General features: G+C 44.5%; 2 protein-coding genes across 2 annotated transcripts in view; one reads left to right on the top strand and one right to left on the bottom strand.

Moving 5' to 3' along the window:
• Positions 1–19895, bottom strand: part of LOC6730750 (protein O-mannosyl-transferase TMTC1) — a 41400-nt gene that overhangs the window by 11107 nt on the left and 10398 nt on the right. Inside the window, exon 3 of the mRNA XM_016179438.2 lies at positions 3274–3384. Within this exon, the coding sequence (XP_016023167.1) occupies positions 3274–3384 (111 nt within the window). The remainder of the gene's footprint in view (positions 1–3273; positions 3385–19895) is intronic.
• Positions 11639–12869, top strand: LOC6730751. Its single transcript, XM_016179140.3, has 3 exons — positions 11639–11784; positions 11841–12125; positions 12182–12869. The coding sequence occupies exons 2-3, from the start codon at positions 11866–11868 to the stop codon at positions 12798–12800; spliced, it is 879 nt and encodes a 292-aa protein (XP_016023168.1). The 5' UTR covers positions 11639–11784; positions 11841–11865; the 3' UTR covers positions 12801–12869.

Below are 19895 nucleotides of genomic sequence, written 5' to 3'. Positions count from 1 at the left end.
TAGTTTGCGCCAAAGCAGCCACAAAAATGTCCTTGAGAGCAAACAAATTCTTATCGGAAGAGCACAAAGCAAAAGCACAGAACGCAGATGAAGGAGCTGCTAAGTCGGAAATGCTCGCATGCTGGGCACAGTTGTGGCTAACATACCAGGGTATTCTATCATATAAATCAAAACACGCACGATAAGGAAATAAAATTATACACTGAAAACTATTTAAGTAATATAATAATAAAATTTCATAATATTTAGAATTATATTCTTTCAAGAACACGTGCATTATTATTTCTACTAACTTGCAATCCTAATCTTATGACCGTTGCTGTACTACTCCTAGGCAAATTTGGGGTATAGCTACTACTATTTCTGGCTGCAAGCGTTTCCAACTTCCTGTAGCTCAGAAAGGAACCAAAAATGGTTCCACGCCTCATTTGCAAGGCGATGTCAAGGTAGCGTTTGAGTATAAAAGAAATTTCATTGCATACCTCGGGGCGAATGCACACAAAAGACGTCTATTTGCGCTTGGGAACTACGGGAGTGGGAAATGGAGAATGGCAGAGCTGGAGCTGGAGATGGGCTTAACTCCCGAGCCATCGAGGGGTCGAAGTTGAAGTCACCTCGAAGTCAGCGTCAACATTATCGTCATCAGCAGAATTTCCGCAGTTCCTTTTTTGTGCTTTATCATCGTAACTAGTGAGTGAATAGCAACAACCAAAACATCAACACCCACCGACAACAACAACAGCAAGTGTGGTAAGGGGAAAGGGGGCAGGCAGTAAGTGGGCGTACCAGAGGGGCGGTGACAACAACAATGGCCGGCTTGAAGCAGCTTACAAGTGCGGCATGTTGCTGCCCTTATCGCTCGCTTTTCACTCTCAACTCAACCAGGAGGCCAGAGACAGGATCAGGATCCTGAAGAGAAAGCGGCAACGGAGGAGCAGGAACCAAGTCTCTGGCAATCGAGGAGGAACAGCCAGCCACAACACACTCGATGCACAGTGGAACCAATCAAGCAATTATCAAATCAAATTTATAAGATATATGTATGCAAAATGTATGGAATATTAGTAAGATATAAAACAAGAATGCTATATTTGTCACTGACTTTAAAATTAAATTCTTTATTATTAAATTCTTTTAATCTCTAACTACGTTTGCCAAGCTTAAGCCAAATAGTTACTCTAAATATTTGTGATAGAATATTCCGACTTTCCACTCCACTGTGGGGCTCATATACCACACACAAAAGCACCAACAGGCAAACAGGACTGTGGTTGGCTTTTGTTGAAGACAATATATCATAGCATCAGCACCGAATGTGGACACCATTCTTGCCTTCCGTTCAGAGCCAGCCGCCCGCTTTCCCATTCCCCCCTGCCCATTTCCCTGGCTACCCACAACATTTGTATTTGTTGCTGCCGCTGTGCTTATGTAAAGTGAAAATTTTCGATTTTATATAGGTACAAGAAAAAAGAGCACACATTTCTGTTACTCTGCTGGCAAACGAACACCCAAACGGCCATCAAGCCGCCCAACCATCGTTTGTGAGGAGCAGAGTGCCTAGCGTCCGGTGGTTGTGTGCCATCAAAATTACGTATACGTAACGTTGTTACTGCTGTTGTTGATTTTTTACAGCCGCTGTTGTTGTTGTTGTTGTCGCTGTCCTTTTAATACGGCACATAAATTATTGTAAGACTGCAGATTGGGGGATGTTTGGCAGGGTTTTGGTTTTTTTTTACCTTTTGGAAAAATGGAAATATATCAACTTGAAGGTGTGAATCGGGTGACCAAAAAAAGCGGGCATATTAAAGGTGCAACACTCGCTTTAAAAAGTTCGAACGGAAGCATACAAGTGGAAGAGTGAGCCACCAATCACACATAATTATATCACATTAGCTCAATTATGGACAAACTTCTCGATCGCCACACTTTATCAAAAAGTTGCCAGCCATAACTTATTAAAATCTCATATCTCCCTTTTGCAATTGCCAGCAGCAGAGCTTCCTTGTGCCAAAAACATTTTCTTCCCCTTCGGCAGCCCGATTCCATTGGTCTTTTTCCAGTTGATAGGAAACAAATTGAAGGGAATTCTGCCATTTAATAAATCATGTTTTGTCTGGCCCGGCTTGACAATAATAACTTGTGCTCGTGTGGTCATGTGGCCATGTTGTGGGATGACCGCAGAGCATGCGAAGGAACTGGCCGATAGGTGGGTTCCTGCACTGAAACTTTTACTACTATGCTCCCTAATGTTTGGATTTAGTTTGGATTAAACTATATTTTTGTTCAGTGCTCAGAGTGCCAGTTCCGACTGGTGTTGGCAACTGCGTGAAAGTGACCGCAGGACCTTCCGCCCGAGCAAAAAACATAAACTCGCATCCAACTTTTCCGTGTGGCACAAAGGGGAAGCTGAGCTACATAAGTTGCGTTTATTATTTTTGTGTGTGTGTGGCGGTAAGTTTTGCGCTTGTTTTCTGGACAGCACAAAATAACGAGCAACGGCCAAGGCATCGAGCTGAGCACTTTGTGCATAACTGGCCCAGTCCCCTCCCCCTTCCCCATCCCCTTCCACCAATACAAACATCTATACATCCCCCCAATCCGCCAGGACAATTGTTCGCTGGCATTGTAGTTGAACCAGGAGCAGAACTTGCTGGATGGCATGGTGAGAAGGCAGACCGGGTTGACTCCTGAATCCTTGGCTAGGAAGGGCTGGCAGGGCTGGCCGAGTCCTTGGGGAAATTCCTGTCCATTGTACATGACTTTTGATATTTATGGGTAATTTCGTTTGCGTTTGCAGCATTTCAATGCGGCCAGGTGAGAGTGAGAAGAGCCAGGTCCCAGCTCAGAGGGGCATAAATCAACATTTTGTTTTTTAATTTGCTCCATTGCCAACGCCGTCTGATTCTGAGGCTGATGCTGACAATGGCACTGGATGGGGGATCTGGATGCGCCGCATATATATCAACAATGCCCAGGCGATAAGCCAGCAACTGGTCTGCTTCAAGTTTTACAATTAGGCGGGCCGGGAATTTATGAAGGTGATTTTATCAAATAAATGGCGGCACTTGGCGCACAATTAATAATAAACTTTTGTATTTTTCGGCTGCCTTTTTTCGTGCTTCGCATTGGCGACAAAGCATTGCCATTGGGCATCAGGAAAATAAAGCGGAAAAGCCAAGGGACCAAGGACGAGACACCCAAGCCAAACCAGACCATTTACCTTCGTCAACCTGCTGACATATGGAATTTTTAATTCGGTTAAATTTTTCTCACCTGTCATCGTAGACAAATCCAGCGTTAAGTGTGTTTAGGTACAGGACAAAAGCGAGTGCCGAGCAGCCGGCGAGTCCTGCGAGGTCCTTGTGGGAAAGCGTCGGCGACATGCTGCAGGAGGGAAAAGTGAGACAGTCAGTCATACAGACAGACAGAGAGAGAGAGAGAGAGTCGGAATATAAATATAAAAGTCGAGTGTCATAAAATATATGCTGAAATTCATTCCCGAAGCCTCCTCCGGCAGCCACGGCAGCAACGGCAAGAACAAAGCACTTAATCCTGACTGAGGCAGGTCCTCCGACTCGTCCAGATGGGCCATTCTCTGCGGCATTTTCGTTATGACAACATTTACATATTTTCCTTTTTTATCCAGCCGATGTTGTTGCCGTTGCTGATGGCCTTAAGCACGGTTTAATTACTTAATTTTTTTTTCTTCGGTTAGCAAATTCCAGGTGAACGCCATTGAATTTTTGATACATTGTGTAAATACATTTAAAAGGGATTTATAGAGTTCTAATAAAGAACACTGTGAATCTCATTTGAATATCATGTTGTTAAGCTTCTAAGTTCCCAGTATTGCCAGTGAGCATTGACAGCCATTAAGGAATAATTACCTTTTTAGGGAAATCCTTTCGCCAACAAAGCACACCTATTTTTGGCCATCGAACCCCTGCACAATCAGCAATCAAAACTGTTGAATGCAAACAAACCGAAACGCACGTGCCTAATGATTATTGCCGCAGTGGGCCAAAGTATCCGTAATGGAATGGAGTGGAATGATAAGGGACGGCGTTGCTCCGGCTGGACAAATGCCGCCATCATCGTCCTCATCACCATCATTGACGTAGTGCCAGTGTAGTTGTCATCGTGTTGGTCAGCGTGTCTGTTCCGGCTGAACTCGTTTGTCATGGCATTCTTCGCTTTATATTAGCCGCAGACATGTTGTGTCTACGTGGAATCCGTCTATACAATTCCCCCGCCACGAAGCCCCCCCGGCGTAACCCCTTTCGAATAACCAACACACCCCGTTGTCGGAAATTAAATGTTACGACGACATTCTGGATCGTCCTGCCAAGCGAAACACCGAACATGCAATACTGGAGCACAGCCTCTGAAATGCAGAATACGGCGATGGCGATGGCAATGGCAATGGCATTCCCATTGTACTGCTCCCCCAATCGCATCCCGGAATCCCTAACCCAGTCCGGTCCAATCTCCATTCTCATCTGCTTTCGGTTGGTGTTGGCCATGCCTGTGTTGTTGTCATCACCACCATCAGCGCCATTTACGAATAATGAGTGTGGTCGGTGGCTCAGCGGCTCAGTGGGTGGCTGGGCATCTGGGTGGCTAGATGACTGGATGACTGGGCGGGCGGATTCTCGAACCGACTGAACAGTCATGCCTTGGTCAGGACACGAAAATTGTTATCTCGCACATTGCAGACGATTTCCGGCAGGCATTTGCCCACGTATGTACACTGCTACTGTAACTCTGATCCAGATTCGGATTCAGATTCAGGATTTAGGCGCAGACGGGGTAATGCGAATTAAGTTCACAGTAGTTTCAAATGACAATGGTATTCTGCACTGTGGGTACCCAGGTAAAACGATTTATCAGAATCGAAGGCAATAATAAGTTGGTTTTGATACCCTTTATAAAAAATCAAATCAAAGTAGTTACGAAAATAGTGAAGTAAGATTTCCAGCTATTATGAACACACAAATCCCTAAGACGAGGGCACTCCCACATCCTTTGAAGGAGCGACCCATACCCTGCAAGGACTCCCTTTTTGGCTTCGCAATGACGCTGCTAATGAGCTCTAATAACGATAATGACGATAATGATGCCCACGCAAATAGTAAATGTGAATACACTGCTCATATACGAAATACTTTCATAAATATGTCCATGGAATGGGAATGGGTCGGATGAATGGCCGTCATTTGCCGGGGATGATGATGGGGTCTATGGCCCAGGGGATGCAACTGATTGGCTCTGTCGAGGATGAAAGCGATAGTTTGCCGGAATGTGCCTCTTAAATATAATGATTTCCCTAAAAATACCAAAGTGATTTTCGATGAAACCGGCTGAATGTCTATGCAAACTCATCAGTAACATTATTTTCGGAACTCCTGCAATGATTCGTAAATAGGAATGACCTCAAATATCATAGAGATTAGGTTGACCTAATTTTATGTTGTTATTTCTCGTTATTTATATTGAGACTACAGTATGTAGCTTATAATTATGTTTTACACAACATTTTCCACTTTTTTTCATTTTTTTGAGTGTTCTAATACTATTCAGCTTAAATTTCAATACGAAACTGCAAAGCGTGACCACAAAAGAACAAATTAATTGAAACAATTTAAACATAATTCGAAGCGAATTAAACAAATATCCGCTACACAGACATGGGATTTCCTTTCGGGCTTTTCCCGGCGCTCTAATGACATCCCGTAATTCCCCACTGATACTTTAAATAACCGCCTTAATTATATTTATTGATTTTTGCACTTTAAGCTTTGTATTTGCTGTGCCTGCAGGCAGAACTTCAGGCCGAGTCGGTGTCTTTCGAAGTTCCGCGCAAACTTAACCCTGACAAACGCCGCCAGGTGTTGGGCCAAAAGTTGAGAACAAAGCGCAGACAGGACCTCCTCGAGCAGTCCAATTAATTTCGATTGTCGAAAATAAAGCGAGACAATCACAGGACGACGAGCGGCAAGTATATATTAATCAAATGGCGCCACAGACGAGGACAGCCAGCTGGTGGCGGGGAAAGCGAGGCAAGCAGCAGTGGCAGAAGCGAGCAAAACGAGGACATCGAGCACCCTCCAGACGTGTCCTGTCTGCAGACATGAAGAGGCCTCAAGGTCCTGACGAAAGGCTCCTCAGCTGGCGTCGGGTATTACTTTGCTAATTTTCCTGCGCCAGACGCGAGCCATCTGTCCTTGCATCGTGACGATGTATTTCTACCCGGTAATTGCGCCAAACTCTAACTAGTCTATTAATCTTGCTATTTTAGTAGCTAGCTAAGGAAGATGTTGTGAAAAGTTCTTAAGTTTGTAGTGCAAAATATATTACTGCCTGCTCTTAGTCAGACAGCTTTATAAGTCATACTACAGCGCAGAGTGCAGGATATCCTTTAGTCGTGTCCTTTTCATTCCGGCTGCATTGGGCCAAGGACGCGCTCGAAAAGTCAAAGTGCAATTAGCAGGCAGCTGGCTTCTGTCGCTGGCTCCCTTTTTATTTATCAGTGCAAATATTTATTTTCAATTTCGTATGCAAATGTCGCAGTCGAGCTTCCTCCATTAATCACAGCTGCACAGTTGGCGGCGTCGTGAGTGGGCGGAATGGAAAAAATAATTAGGTTGTCATGTTTACGGCTCTGAAATTAGCTGGCAGTATCGGGCGGCACATCTTTGATGTTGATCTCGCGCAGCGCGAAGGAATTTGCAAAGGCGGAAATTTCCATGACTTTTCACTTTTTCACTTGTTCACATTTCATTTTTTTTATTCCATTATTCAGCTTAAGAGCTGACCCTGTTTCTGGGCCAACTGGAGACGAGCGGAAGTTGCAGCAAAATACGAGCGCAGCACACCTTAAACCGGAAGCGGAAACATTATTCCCAAAATGTCAAAAAACATAACAGAAACCCATTAGACACACTTTGTTTCTGGGTCAGCCGGCAGACTTCCAACTTCCCAAAAGTGAAAAAGTGAAAACCCAGGCAGGGAAAAAGTCGAAGCTGTCTGAGGGGGAGAAATTGAAACAAAACGAGTTGAATGGGTGGACGGATGTACGGAAACTGACCAGGCCACTCTCTATTTCCCTCTCTCTTGCACTCGGTCTGTCTCTCTCTCTCTCTCTGTCCGAAAACCCGGTTCGCACGGAAATCAAGTTGTGTCAACAGCTTAAAAGCCAAAATGTAATAAGCCAGGGAAATGTAATGTAATAAAATATCAAATATAAAATGGCGATGGTCCTGGCAGGGGAGCATTTGTTGCCATTAAAGTTTTACTTTGAAATTGGAAGCAGAGGGCCTTGGAAGTGGGTGGAAATGTGGGACGTCGCACTCAGCTGAGCGTAAACCACTGAAGAAAGTCTGGGCTTTAAGGATACAGCATCGCTTGTATACCCTAACATTTAACCATTTAACAGTTTTAGGTGAAAAAAATTAAGACAAGAAGTTTAAATTTATATCGTGCAAGTTATTTCTATGAATTCTTTAAAATCCGTAGAAAATACGAGTTTATGGGTAATTCCAGATCGAAATAAGTGCAGAAACTTTCAAATGCATAAATAAAGCCGCAAAAAGCGATTAAAATCTGTGCTGGAGCTGGCAAATAAATATTATTGTGGCAAGCTTAAGGCCAAAGTAAATATGCTCGTGCCAAGTGCCATAAAACGGATTGCTTGCCTTGGATTTTGTGTAGCCGCAAAATATGCAATATTTTATTATTGTTGCCCCGAACAGTATGCAACACTTTATTTCAGCGCTATGCGCTTCCGTTTCGGCTTGGATTTCCTTTCGTCCTGCGCCCCCGCCCCCGTCGCCCTTGCCCGCGAAGCCAAAGGACCTGGCTCTCGGCAGATCTGGAACAGTTCCAATCCTTGACTCCTTGGCGTTTGCACTGGTGTGAGTGCCAAAAGTATGCTAGATAGCTTTTGCATGCGATTTGAATGAGCACTAACGGAAATCGCGCTGTGTTTGAAATTTTTTGTGTCCTTGTGGATGGATAGAGCAGCACATGAGTGCCACTCGAAATCATTTTAAAACACTCGAAATCTGCTTTATGCTCAAGATTATTTCAGCTTGATAGTTTTCCTTGGCCAACTGCCTGCGGGCCAGCACTTCATTGAGAAGTTTGAACTTTAAGCGCAAGAATATCGAATTAATTGGAAACTCTTTGCCCCTAAATATCCTAGTGCACAATGCAAACTTTTCCAATTGATGTGCCACATAATTGAGTCCACAATCGAAAGTTCGGCGCCGTTCTTCAATCCCCCCATCAATGGGACATTGAACCAAACAACGAATAAATGTTTGTAAACTTCCTTCTCACCGGGTTTTGTTCATTCTGCGAGCTTATTTATTTTTTCCACGAATAAAGAGTTCAATCAACCCATTGTTAGTTGTGCGGAACAAAAAGTTGTGAATAGCCCGACCCTGTTGGCCACTCAGACTTTTTAATGGCCAGTCCCGTGCCGAATTCCCAGGCCCAAATTCAAATCGAAGGCTGGGAATCAATATGGGGGGCGGGGCGATTCGGTGCGGCGTTAATTTGATGTCTTGCAGCATGTTGCACGCAATGTAGATGGTAATTAGGTAGGTCCGGGATATGTCTGCAGACGGGGCGGTATTTGCTTCTTAATTGCGTAAAGCAAGCGTTTGATTGCTATTTGCTCAGCAATTGACATTAAACAGTTAGGCCAATAAAAAATTAAAACGGAAGTCCCACAACAACGGCCATCAAGTGCGAGTTTCGGCAAATATTTAATGTGTTTTGGGTTCGGGGTGTGTGAGACTAGTGTTTTAACCCCCAGCCTAATGACTAACTAAACATGCTGTTTTCCTTCCCCCTTCCACGACCGCCGCTGTGCCGATATTAAAACAACAATATTATTATTAGCACAAACAGAAAACGGTCATTGGCCTACCCCCAATCGAAGAAGTCAAGAAACCTCAATTAGGCTGTCAATCAACACATCGAATGGAGCCGCGTGGAGTCGAATTGCCTCGTTTTGGCCGTCGACATTCCGCCAAATAATAGAGCTATTGATTTTCTAACCCCTCTAATGACGCCCATGGCCGCCGAAGGGGCGTTCTCTGACATGCCCCCGGCAGTCCTTGATCGGCTAATTAGCTGCCTGTCCGCGGAATGGATTGCTCCTGATTTTCCCACTCTTTAACTTCAAACGGCAGCCAAGTCTGCAAATTAATCTGGAGGCAATTTTTGAAGGAAGTCTTCTCCACCGCTGGATTATACAACAAAATGAGGCATACAACGAACCCTTGAGATGCAGCGCATCCATTTCCATTGACCGAAGGGAAGACACTTGAAGATAGCGTACACGAAATGGTGAAAAGTCGAATGGAAATTCGGTGAGTGAGTGCGGGCCACTTTTCGCCAGTTGATAAACGAGCGGAACTGCAAGGGACTGTCAAATCTGAGCCTTTGTTCGATTTAATTATCGGTTGTACAAAGAGCTGGGCGGGCGATATCTTGCCGGGCTTCGAGGGCATATCCTTGTGGCATGTGGCATGTTGCAGGGATGTAACAAAAAACCAATAATGAAAGTGGAGTTGCAATGCCGGCGATGTCAGTCCCTTGCAGCATCCCACTGCCCCACCGGCAAGGAATGCCCTCCCCTTTATCGATTAGCGCGTGTAACAGCTTTTACCTATGGGAATGTGAGTGCACTGAACGAAAAGTCGCTTGAAGTTTATTCAAAAAATGTTCTAGAAGTGCTTAGTTTTTTAAATGTTAAAATACTAGTATGTAACTCATTTCTTTCAGTGCCATTTGCAATGCACACAAACAAGCAAGTTACTAAAACTGCTGTAGCCGATGACCTCGCAGCAACGCCCCCCCACCCCCTTGGGGCTTAGGAAAGTGGGGGCGGGGTCAAGGGGAGGCACATGTGTATGTATGTGTGTGTGTATGTGGCTAGCAGAGCAAATGACGCTGCAAATGAAAGCAGGAAACGTTGCCGCATTCATTCATTTTACACACAAAAGCCATTAACCGCTTTGATTCCATTGTTTTGTTTGTCATCATCATCATCAGCAGAAGAGCAGCAGTAGCAGCAGCAGCAGCGCCAACAGCAACATCACTCCCAAACCCAAAACCAACCAAACCAAACCAAATCCCGAGCCCAAACCCAAACCCAAGCACCATTTCCCGTTTCCCGGTGTAAGTCCCCGCACTCCTGGCCATTTTCAATTCCCCACTCACGCCAGGAGGTCACGGGTCATTGGAGGACAAGGGTATGGGGCGAAGTCAAGGCTGTGATTTACACGACTAGCCATTTGATTTTTAATGGAGCCACCATCATAGTAGAACCTGTCACTAAGTCCTAGGACATTGACTTTATTTAAGTCGCAATTTCTAAATGAAAAAGTATCTTTCGGATGTTCAAATTACCCACTTATAATTCGATTACAGCTTTAATTGGGGTAACCAGCGTAGCTCCACAGATCTATTTATTGTTTCTGCGGGCCTTTTTCTTTACCTTCTCACCTATGACCTGCGGATATGTGCTGTTGGGGGAGTTTTAAGCCGGGCACTTTCACCCATTTGCCATTGTTGTCCCTCTTGCGCCCCAATATTATTATTATTGAAAGACTTTTGCTGAGCTGCGGGTTTTATAAAGTGCCTGCGGCATGGCTTCCCTAGACCAGCAGCGCCATCGTCGACCGTGGACTCCGTGGATTCCATGGATCCCGTAGACCGTCTCCGTCCGCATCTGTCCGTCCATTTGTCCGTCCGGCGCTGGCAAAAAACGACTCTTGCGGAAAAATCAACATTGCACAAAAGTTTTCAGCGCTCCTCGCACCACCAATCTCCGGCACCACCCACTGACACCACCCGCTAGCTCCCACAGGCGCCCACTTACACCCACCGACGCCACCGCCAACGTCATCGTTCATTTCGCTCCCTTTGCATTGCTTTTTTGTTTTGGCTTAGCGCTGATGATGTATGCACTTTGAAAAGAGTTGAGCAAAGTGGTTTTTCGGGTTTGATGAGCTAACGTCAAGTCCTTCGGGCGCGCCCGGCCTTGCCACGCCCACTTAGCCGCCCCCCCTTTTCCGGCTGAGAAATATGAGTTGGTGTGGGTGTTTGATTTCCTCGTGTCGGTGTGTTTGATTTGCACTGCTGCATAAAGTTATTAATGGACTTCAATGGGGTTTCAATTATGCAATTTCTGCGATTTGAATTTGAATGATATTTTGATTGTTTGCTTGCGTTTGTTAGAGGATTCCCAAAATTGATGCATACAAATGCATTGTTTTAATTTAATCATAGAGCTAATGGTCTTGCTATGGGACTCAGTCGAGCGCAATTAATTGTTAAATAATTCACTTTGCGAATTAAAATGGCAAGGTATTCAACGAGTTTTTCAACATCCAAATTTTAATAGCCTTTGATATTTTAGCATCGTTGCGTTTTAATTCATTAAGAAACTTCTCATTGGCATTCATATTTCATCAAAGGTGAAAAAGGGCACTTTAGTGCGAACATCGAACATTATATGATTGAATTTGTATTCGCTTTTATACTAGAATTTTCTTTAATTTAATATCCTTTTTTTTAAAGCTCAAAGAAATTATTTTTAATAGACAAAAATTAAAAAATGCGCTCAAAATGAGTTCAGGGCTGCATCTTTACCGATTTATCGACATGGCGTCGCTACTCTTAAGAAGATCTGGTCCCTCTAAATTAGGCTTTTAGTTTAATTGGTAATTGCAGAGTTGAGTTAAATCGAATTGGAATAATTTCACCCAGGTACGATATACTAAAAGATACTTAAAGTACTTCCGCTTACACTCGTCGATCGTCAGAAATAAATCGAAGCGCTCAAAGCCCATGGAAATCCCGATCAACAGTAAAGTCATGAACAAGGCATCAACGTCCCGGAAAACGCCACTTGAGGATGCAAAACTGTCGACTTCTGATCAAGATCCATCCGATCCCCACGTCCTGGCGAACAAAGGAAGGGAAGGAGGCCAGGAAAAGTCCATGCCCATCGTGAATCCAGGGAAGCCGAGGCTGAAAGATGTGCTGAGCATATACGAAAATGGGGGCAAACTGGGGGAATTAGAGCGATACTTGAACATTATATACAAGTGAGTTGGAAGCGCAAACTAAATGTACAACACTAATTTGTATCCAAACCTCGTAGACCCTTCTACTGCTTGGCCCTGACCACGAGCAAGTTCCATCTCATGAAACTGCACCTGGCTTTGAAAAGTACGGCATTCGAACCCAATAAGCATACGGCCTTGAACGTCTATCGCTATTCGCCGATTCGCAGTATAAAGATCTATCCCCATGGCAACATTTATTGTCAGGCCTTTAGCAAGAGCAGCGCCCGCAGTGGCCTAACCCATATATTGCGAGAGCTGATGTTTCTGGGCTATGCGCCTCGTGTGCGACGGCTTAAGACGAATGCGGTCAACGCCACCTTCAGTGTGCCTTTCAATCTGAGTCTGATGCAGTTCCACCTGGAAAATCCGGGTGTGACCCGTTATGACACCTCGAAGTTTCCGTTCCTGGTGTACAAGATGATGGAAACAACGGTCGAGATAGCTATCTTCCCCACGGGCTACGTTATCGTGCTGTTCTCCACCTCTATGGAAATTACCAAGTTGGCCATAGCCCACACCCTGCCCATATTGTACCGCTTCAAGGATCCGAATCAGGATGAATACAAACTGAGCCTCAGCAGCGGCGATATCGACTACAAACTGCTCTGGGAGAATCATTTCCAGAAGAACGGCGACAGGACCACCGATTGGTAAATCCCTTAAGATAATCCACTTGTCATTTCAGCTCGTTTTAGGTTGTTCCCACAATAAACTATATTTTTCACTGCACACAAGTTTTCCCCTCTACGCTCTCAAGATCTTGAGACGGCTCATAAATGTCGGAAAAACGCCCGGAGACACAGGAGAGTTCTATGCCAGCTTTAAATGGGTCTCAAAACTTTGTTTTAACACTAAGCCACAAGTCATTGCCTTTAAGTGGCGTCAGTCCACACCACTCGCATATTTACAATGCAGATTTGCCACTGCACTCCGCCCGGGAAATCGAATGTTTGCAGTGCCCAGCCACCTGGGGGATATGTTTTCAAATGGCTATAGTGGTGGCTCCACCACTCCTGGTTGAGGTGCTGGCACACCGACTAGCATAATAAAAGTGACAGCGAGCATGACAAAACCGAGCGAAATCGAATCGGTAGCGAAAATGTGTCAAATGGAATTGGAAACCGGCGGCTCCATCACTCGTGGCACCCTGGCACCACCAACCCAAAAGCCACACTCCTGACCAGGTGGCTTCGATTTGTGCTGGCCGACATGAAAAACAATTCAGTGTCATATTTGTGTGCCCGCCTTCGGTGTTTGTTTTGTAAACGCAGCTCATCGGAATCGCCTCGGTGGTTTAGGTCCTGTTGGGACGCGGGGATGCAGCTCCCAGTTTTGTCCAGTAAAGTGTGGATAATTTGGAGCGCTTTTTCTGGCCGACTAACTAACTTTGCTGTTTGCATTTCAATATGGGTAAAATGCTGCTAAGGTAGTTAGTGAAATCAGTTTTAACATTTTCCGGTTAATGGCAACTTTAAGCAGATCGAATTTTCAGGTCAAAGCATTATTGCTGCAGTCTGCATAATAAAGTAATGAATATTTTAATTTGCATTCCACAGCTGCGGTGCAATTAAGTTAATCAAATAGTGCAATGGTTTCCCTTTGTGGCTCATCCGGAAACTAAGTCCACATAAGTAAGCACACAGTTTTTGGTGGATTTGTGAGCTTAGTGCTGCGCAGTGGATTCGGATTAAGAGCTTAAGTTAAACAAAAATTATATGTATTTACGCTGAAAAACAAATTAACTAAAATCTGCCCATTTGAATGCCAGGCGCAGAGCTAAAAATGCAAAAAGTAATTAATATTCTTGTGTTCGTGTGTCCATGGCGTGGTGGTCCGAAGGATTCGCATCCCGCAGGACAGTGTGGTGAGTGGAGCTGCGCCGGACTGCATTTTCATAATTCCAGGACAACAGCGAACAGAACGCTGGGGAGGGTCGGCCCTCCCAGGAGCGGCAAAAACGAGAGGAGCGAAACGAAACGAAGCGCAGTAAATTCCGACGCACTGGAATTTATGCAGCAAATATTAACTTACCACACACACACACCAACACTCACACATTCGAGCGAGTCCTGCCGCATAAATCCAAGTAAAGGAACGCAAAGGCAAGGACATGGGGCAGCCAAATGATCCCCAACCACCCGATTTGTGCTTGGCCAGCAAGAAGTGACAACAAAACTCATTAGCAGAACCGGCGACCGTGACCGTCGCGCAAATGGGCGTGGCAACCCGCCGCCCCCCTTCCCCTCTGCGCAGCCACGCCCACTTTCGCCTGCACAGTGTGGGCGTTGGCCGCCGGTCAACCGCAGCCCGGGAAATCGGCGGAAAACTCCAGAGTCCGAACGCGGAGAGCCACAGAAAAACGCAGCGTGCACTTCCGTTTCGAGGCGAAAAGTTCCCATTCCCATTTTAGTTCTCGCTATTTTATTCATATTTTCACAGGCTGCACTTTATCTTAGTGCGGCGGTCTTAGTTGGCGAAATTGTGTGCAACCACGAAAATCTAATAAGCGCGCAAATTTGTTGACATTGCGCAAATGTTTTTTACGGGCCTAGCAGGAGCAACTTTCGCCAGTTCAGACCAGTCCAGTTTGGTTTTGCTTGGTTCAGCCCCCCGAAAAGGGGCAGCTCCTTCGTTAAAGATGACTGACTGCTGGTCTGGTGGCCTTGGGCCTTAACCCATTTCGAGGCAGTGCCAGATCCTCCTTTTTTTTGGTGGCTCTGGACAAATGAAAAGTTGCGCTCTGCGCCAATTCTCAAATAATTACGGTGGCCAGCAGGAACGGTCCCTCGGGGCGGATACGCAATATTTTAGAAATTATCTCTTCCAACGGAATGCTGATGAAAGGCTTTCCAATTTGCGCATAATTATGGTGCTAGATATTTGAATGTGACATTTTTGCACTCCAATGGGAATAACTACCACATATATTTAATATTTTAATATTTCAACTGAAGAGAGTCAATCTAAATACTATTTTGCTACGTAACCATTAGAGATTACTGCAATAACTTTCCAATAAATAAAAGTTTTTTTTTATAATTTTGAAGTTCCCTTTAATTTGGGGTCAATCCATTTCGCAAGTAATAAATGGGTTAACGGAAAAACAGGAGCCGGATGAAAGGAAGGACTCGAGATCGCCACAATCGCAAACAGCAACTTTCTCGTGTTTTTTCTGCCTTTGACAAGTCGGGCGCGATGGTGCGTAAACCTTTTGGCTTTTGCACTTCTGCGGCAAGGTGAAGGCAAGGATAAAAGGCCGGGAATGCAAACCAGGAATGTGGCGGAGACAAAAGGCGACTTTGCATCGAGGACGAGGTTCTGCGGCCATAAGGACCGCCTACTATCGACCCGGATGGTGCAGACAATTTCATTAACCGCTGCGCGCCGCTTTAAAGCCAAGACTTGGGCTCCTTTGATTTTTATCGGTTGACCTCCGACACGACGCGAGCGCAAGTCCTGATGTCCTGATGTCCCGATGTCCTGCTGTCCGGTACTGTCTGACAGGATTAAATGCGAGTGCTGCTGCCCGGGGACAGGGCGTAAAGTTTTTAATTATTTTTGTGGTTTGAAAATGCATCTCCCGACGACAGTCCACCCTTGCTGACCCATCTGCCCATCCTGTGGGTGGGTGGGGAAGGACATGGGCGAGCTGCAGGATGAAGGAGGAGCAACCGCAAACACTGCGACTTTTATCAGCGCCTTGCCATTGTCGTGTGTTCCCCACGTCGGGCTCACTGCATTCATTTAAAAGAAAAGTGCAATAACATGTTATTTCGCCCCGGACGACAGGACTTTTGCCGCCTTCTTCTCCAGTTATGTGTTCCCAGGACGATTGTTAACGTTAAGCGGCTTTAAAACATTCCCTGCCTTATTACGTAATTACAAGCGGATGACAGGGACGAAGGCACTCGCTGCATTGAATTATTCGAAACACGCCAATAATTGAAACGCCGGGCTGGATAATATAAGAACCGGGCAAGGTGGTGTGCAATCCGCCGAAATCAATGAAAAATTCAGTGATTTACATCCAGACATTTTTCGCTCATTATGGAAATTTATTTATTATGCCCCGCGAATTTCCCTATCCGCGCAAAAGGAAACTATGCAAACGGCAGTGAAATGGTCAAGCTTTCGCTGAATTAATGCAGAATCGGCGGATTATTTGCCAATTTGATTGATTGCGAATTTATACAACTTTTTTTTTTTAAATAAGGGATCAGTTTAAAAAACATTTGAGTAGCGTTTTATCTTTTGTGTATGTTTATATAATATGTTTTTACTTTATGGCTGCATTAAAGATTACGAAGTGAGTACTTATCGACTATTTATATAAGCCGCCTGGCTTTCTGTGCATTTCCGAAGCTCACATTTTATGCAAGTTCTCTCGAACTGCAGCTAATGCCATATTTTTGGAGCATGCCATGCATTTGGCTGGCTGAAAGAAAAGCCCAAAGGAGGGCAGCTATTTTTCGAGGAAATATCCGCACAAATTTTCACAATTAATATGCACTTCCTGTGCAGACGACTTGCAACCAGCTCCGAATGCAGCCCCTGCCAGCCAACAACAAGTAGTGGGTGCATGGCATCGAAGGGGCTTGGATGTGGCCCAAACTGCCACAGGGGTTCACATGTGAGTTCATTGCTGCCATTAATGAATACGTGTGCAGCAATAAAGCCATTTTTTATGGTTGAAAGTCACGTGAGAAACTATTTAGTACATCTGCGAACGAGGCAGGTGGAAAGTGGGTGCAAAGTCGGTGCAACTTTGTGCCTGACACGGCCAGAAGAAAAGGCAACTTTCTTTCGCAGTCCAAAGCCCCAAAACGAATCACAGCAAAAAAGTGAAAATATTTTCCAGCCACACACATGCATATTTATAATATGTGTGTGTATGTTCCTTTTACAAGCCAGCACCAAACCAGAACCAGAAGAGTAAGGCATTTTGTGTGCTGGCTGGCTGAATTAATTTTTGGCATTTATCAACTAAGCAAATTGAAATCGTGTCGGTCGAGTCTGGCATTCCTAACCCAGTTTATTGTTGGGCTCCTTTATACGTATGATATGTGCGAGCACTCGAGTATTTTGTGAGGCCATACCAGGAGGAGCAACTGGAGGAGCGCGCCCATGTTGTTGAGCCAGTAAATCAACGAGTTTTTGATACTGGCTCAACTTTTTTGGCACATCAGATAATTGATTTGCAAGTGGAGTGACTGGGGCGTTAATGAGTGACGCTTGCCAAAGTTTTTGAAATGTTGCGAGTTCCTTGAATGGAAAAGGAAACGTATATCCTTCAAAGGAAAGGCTGAATTTTTCGATCAAACATTTAAAGCTAGCTATTTTTAATAGTACCATCCATATATGTAGTAGTGTGTTGTAACTGAAATATCCCCATATTTTAGTACAGCTTAGTCACTACATTCCTTCTTTGGAGGCGGAGGAAAATGAGTACTTCAATACTTCGACCATAAAAGTACCAAAACTTGTGCACTTTATGGATCTGTAACCGCAGAGAACTAGCATTACGACCTTGTGGGTGGTGGTGGGTGGGTGTTTGGGTGGCTGGGCCATGTGGCAATGCACCCATTAGGCCGACCGGTAAATGAGCATTGAAGCAATTCATAAAACTGCCCAAACAAAAAGCCAATTTTATTCGCCCCAGGCACGCGTAAGTGGCGGCTTTCCTTTCTTCTTTCTGCTGGCGCCATTGTAATGGAGGCCCTGGGTCCGAGCTCTGCGAGTCCTGAAGTCCTGGAGTCCTGCAGTCCGGCGATGGTGAAAACGTGTTTACGCTTTTATTATGTAAAGAGCCGGACAGGCAGCTCAGCTCCGTGGCCGTAAAAAGAGCCGACGCACACTCGAAGTCCACAAATCTGCGTGGAGTGTGGAGTGTTTTAGGCGCAAGCCCAGGAGCTCGGAGTCCTCGGAAGTCCTGCGTCCTTCGTCCTGCGTCCTGCGCCGTAACGTATGCAAAGTAATTGCGCGCATTAAATATGTTCTGTTTTTATTAACTGGCGCGGTGGCTTAACTCTCTTAACGAGAAACAATTAAGAAAAACAGCCGCGTATCATAAAAATTAAAATTATGCAAATTCAAAAATTTTTTTTGAAGCCATAGCAGCAGGAAAAACCGGAAAAGCCCTGAAAGAAGGTGAGGAATTTTGGGACTTGAGCGAAAATGCGGCAGACTGCAGACAATTTTCGTCCTGTTTACATTTAAACTTCTATTCAGCGTATGCAAATCCCATAAAAACTCATTTCGAGCCAATTGACTGCATTGTTGCTCTTATTGTTCTTTAGATTCCCATTTCCAGGGGATTCCGGGTGCTATTATGTAGTCGCCACTCGGTTGCAGCTGGGATTTTCCAGGAGGAAAAGGCAGACGATGTCTCTCCATCATCATCTTCGCTGTTCAGCAGCGGTAATTAACTAAAATCGTGTTTTTATTTGCCAGACGACCAGAACGGAAGGCGAGAACAATGAAAAAATCCGTTCATTTGCGAAAATTGTTTAGCTCCGGAAGAATAACAACGAATCCGGGCAACGGGCAGCGAAATCGCAAATGGAAATCTAAAAATCTACTGCTGGGAAATGTAACCGTAAATGGGTACTAATACAACTGCTCTTCTCTCTATTGGCGACACTGAGAAAAAAAGGGCGTACAAATCAAATTTAGTGGGAAAATTAAGTTTCAAAATTAAGTGAAGTTATTCTGCTCTTTGTGTGAGTGGATATAAAAACATAATTGAAATTAATTGATATTTGAGTACAGTGAAGTTGATTAGAATTTGTCTCAGTGTGCTTCTTTTTAAACAACTTTCGCTAAACTCGCCATTCCACACACACACATACACACTCACGTGCGCAGGAGCGCTTGTTGGTTTTTAATTTTATAGCCAAACAATATGCTTACAGATTTCGTTTGCAGTTTTTATTAAAAATCGATTGGCACACGCTCGCAGATGCGAAACATGCGAATGCGAAAAATACATGCACTTGAAACATCCATCGGTGTGCAGCGGGTTAGCAATAATACCCGTTTGGCTTGTGGCTTTGCAACTTTCCAATAGATACATGTGTATATAGTTTAGATATATGTGTGCATGTGCACCCATGTATGTATTTGTATGGTATCCTGTAGCCAAGGATGAACCATTGCAAAGCGAGTTCGTAAGAGTAGCAATAAGCTATAGCATTGCCCGTGTATATTGACATGTCCGTGCTCAAATTAATCATGGACTCCCTGGAGTTAGGGAATGTAGCAGATATATTTGTACGTACGGCAGCGGAACTGTAATTGAAACTGCAGAAGTCGAAGGAAACTGGAGCTATTGGTTACTCCAACGAGCTGCTCCTAAATACATTTATCTTAAAGTTTCATGGAATCCTTTTTCATGAAATATTTGCTGGGCTTTTAACCTTGACATTTGGCTTAAGCCTTCCGTACTGTAGAAACTTCCGTTTTAAAGCCATTTTCAAGTACTTTTCAGAGGGATATACATAGATACATTTTCCACACTATTATATATTTTTCTCACTGGATGTGTGGGTATACATACGGATATGCAACACCCACTGCAGATTACCAAAGTCGCAGCTAACATATTTTGCAAGAAAAAAAAAGGAGGGAAAGAAATGAAGAAAGCAATAGGAAAAGCTGGGTGGAAAAGGAGTAGGAAAAAATGGGAAACTGTTGCAAGTGTGCTAAAGTTTCATGCTTCATTGGATGCCGACGCCCGGGGCCCGTTTCCCA

The sequence above is a fragment of the Drosophila simulans genome, chromosome 2L (genome assembly GCF_016746395.2).
Source record: "Drosophila simulans strain w501 chromosome 2L, Prin_Dsim_3.1, whole genome shotgun sequence".
Taxonomy (NCBI): Eukaryota; Metazoa; Arthropoda; class Insecta; order Diptera; family Drosophilidae; genus Drosophila; species Drosophila simulans.
The sequence above is the reverse complement of the archived record's forward strand: the minus strand, read 5'-3'. Positions and strand labels throughout refer to the sequence as shown.

What these genes read in the sequence shown, in the direction of transcription:
- LOC6730751 (XM_016179140.3), top strand. Translation starts at nt 11,866, where the DNA reads ATGGAAATCCCGATCAACAGTAAAGTCATGAACAAGGCATCAACGTCC. An exon ending in TACTTGAACATTATATACAA is followed by an intron (nt 12,126 to 12,181) that starts GTGAGTTGGAAG and finishes CAAACCTCGTAG; the next exon opens with ACCCTTCTACTGCTTGGCCC.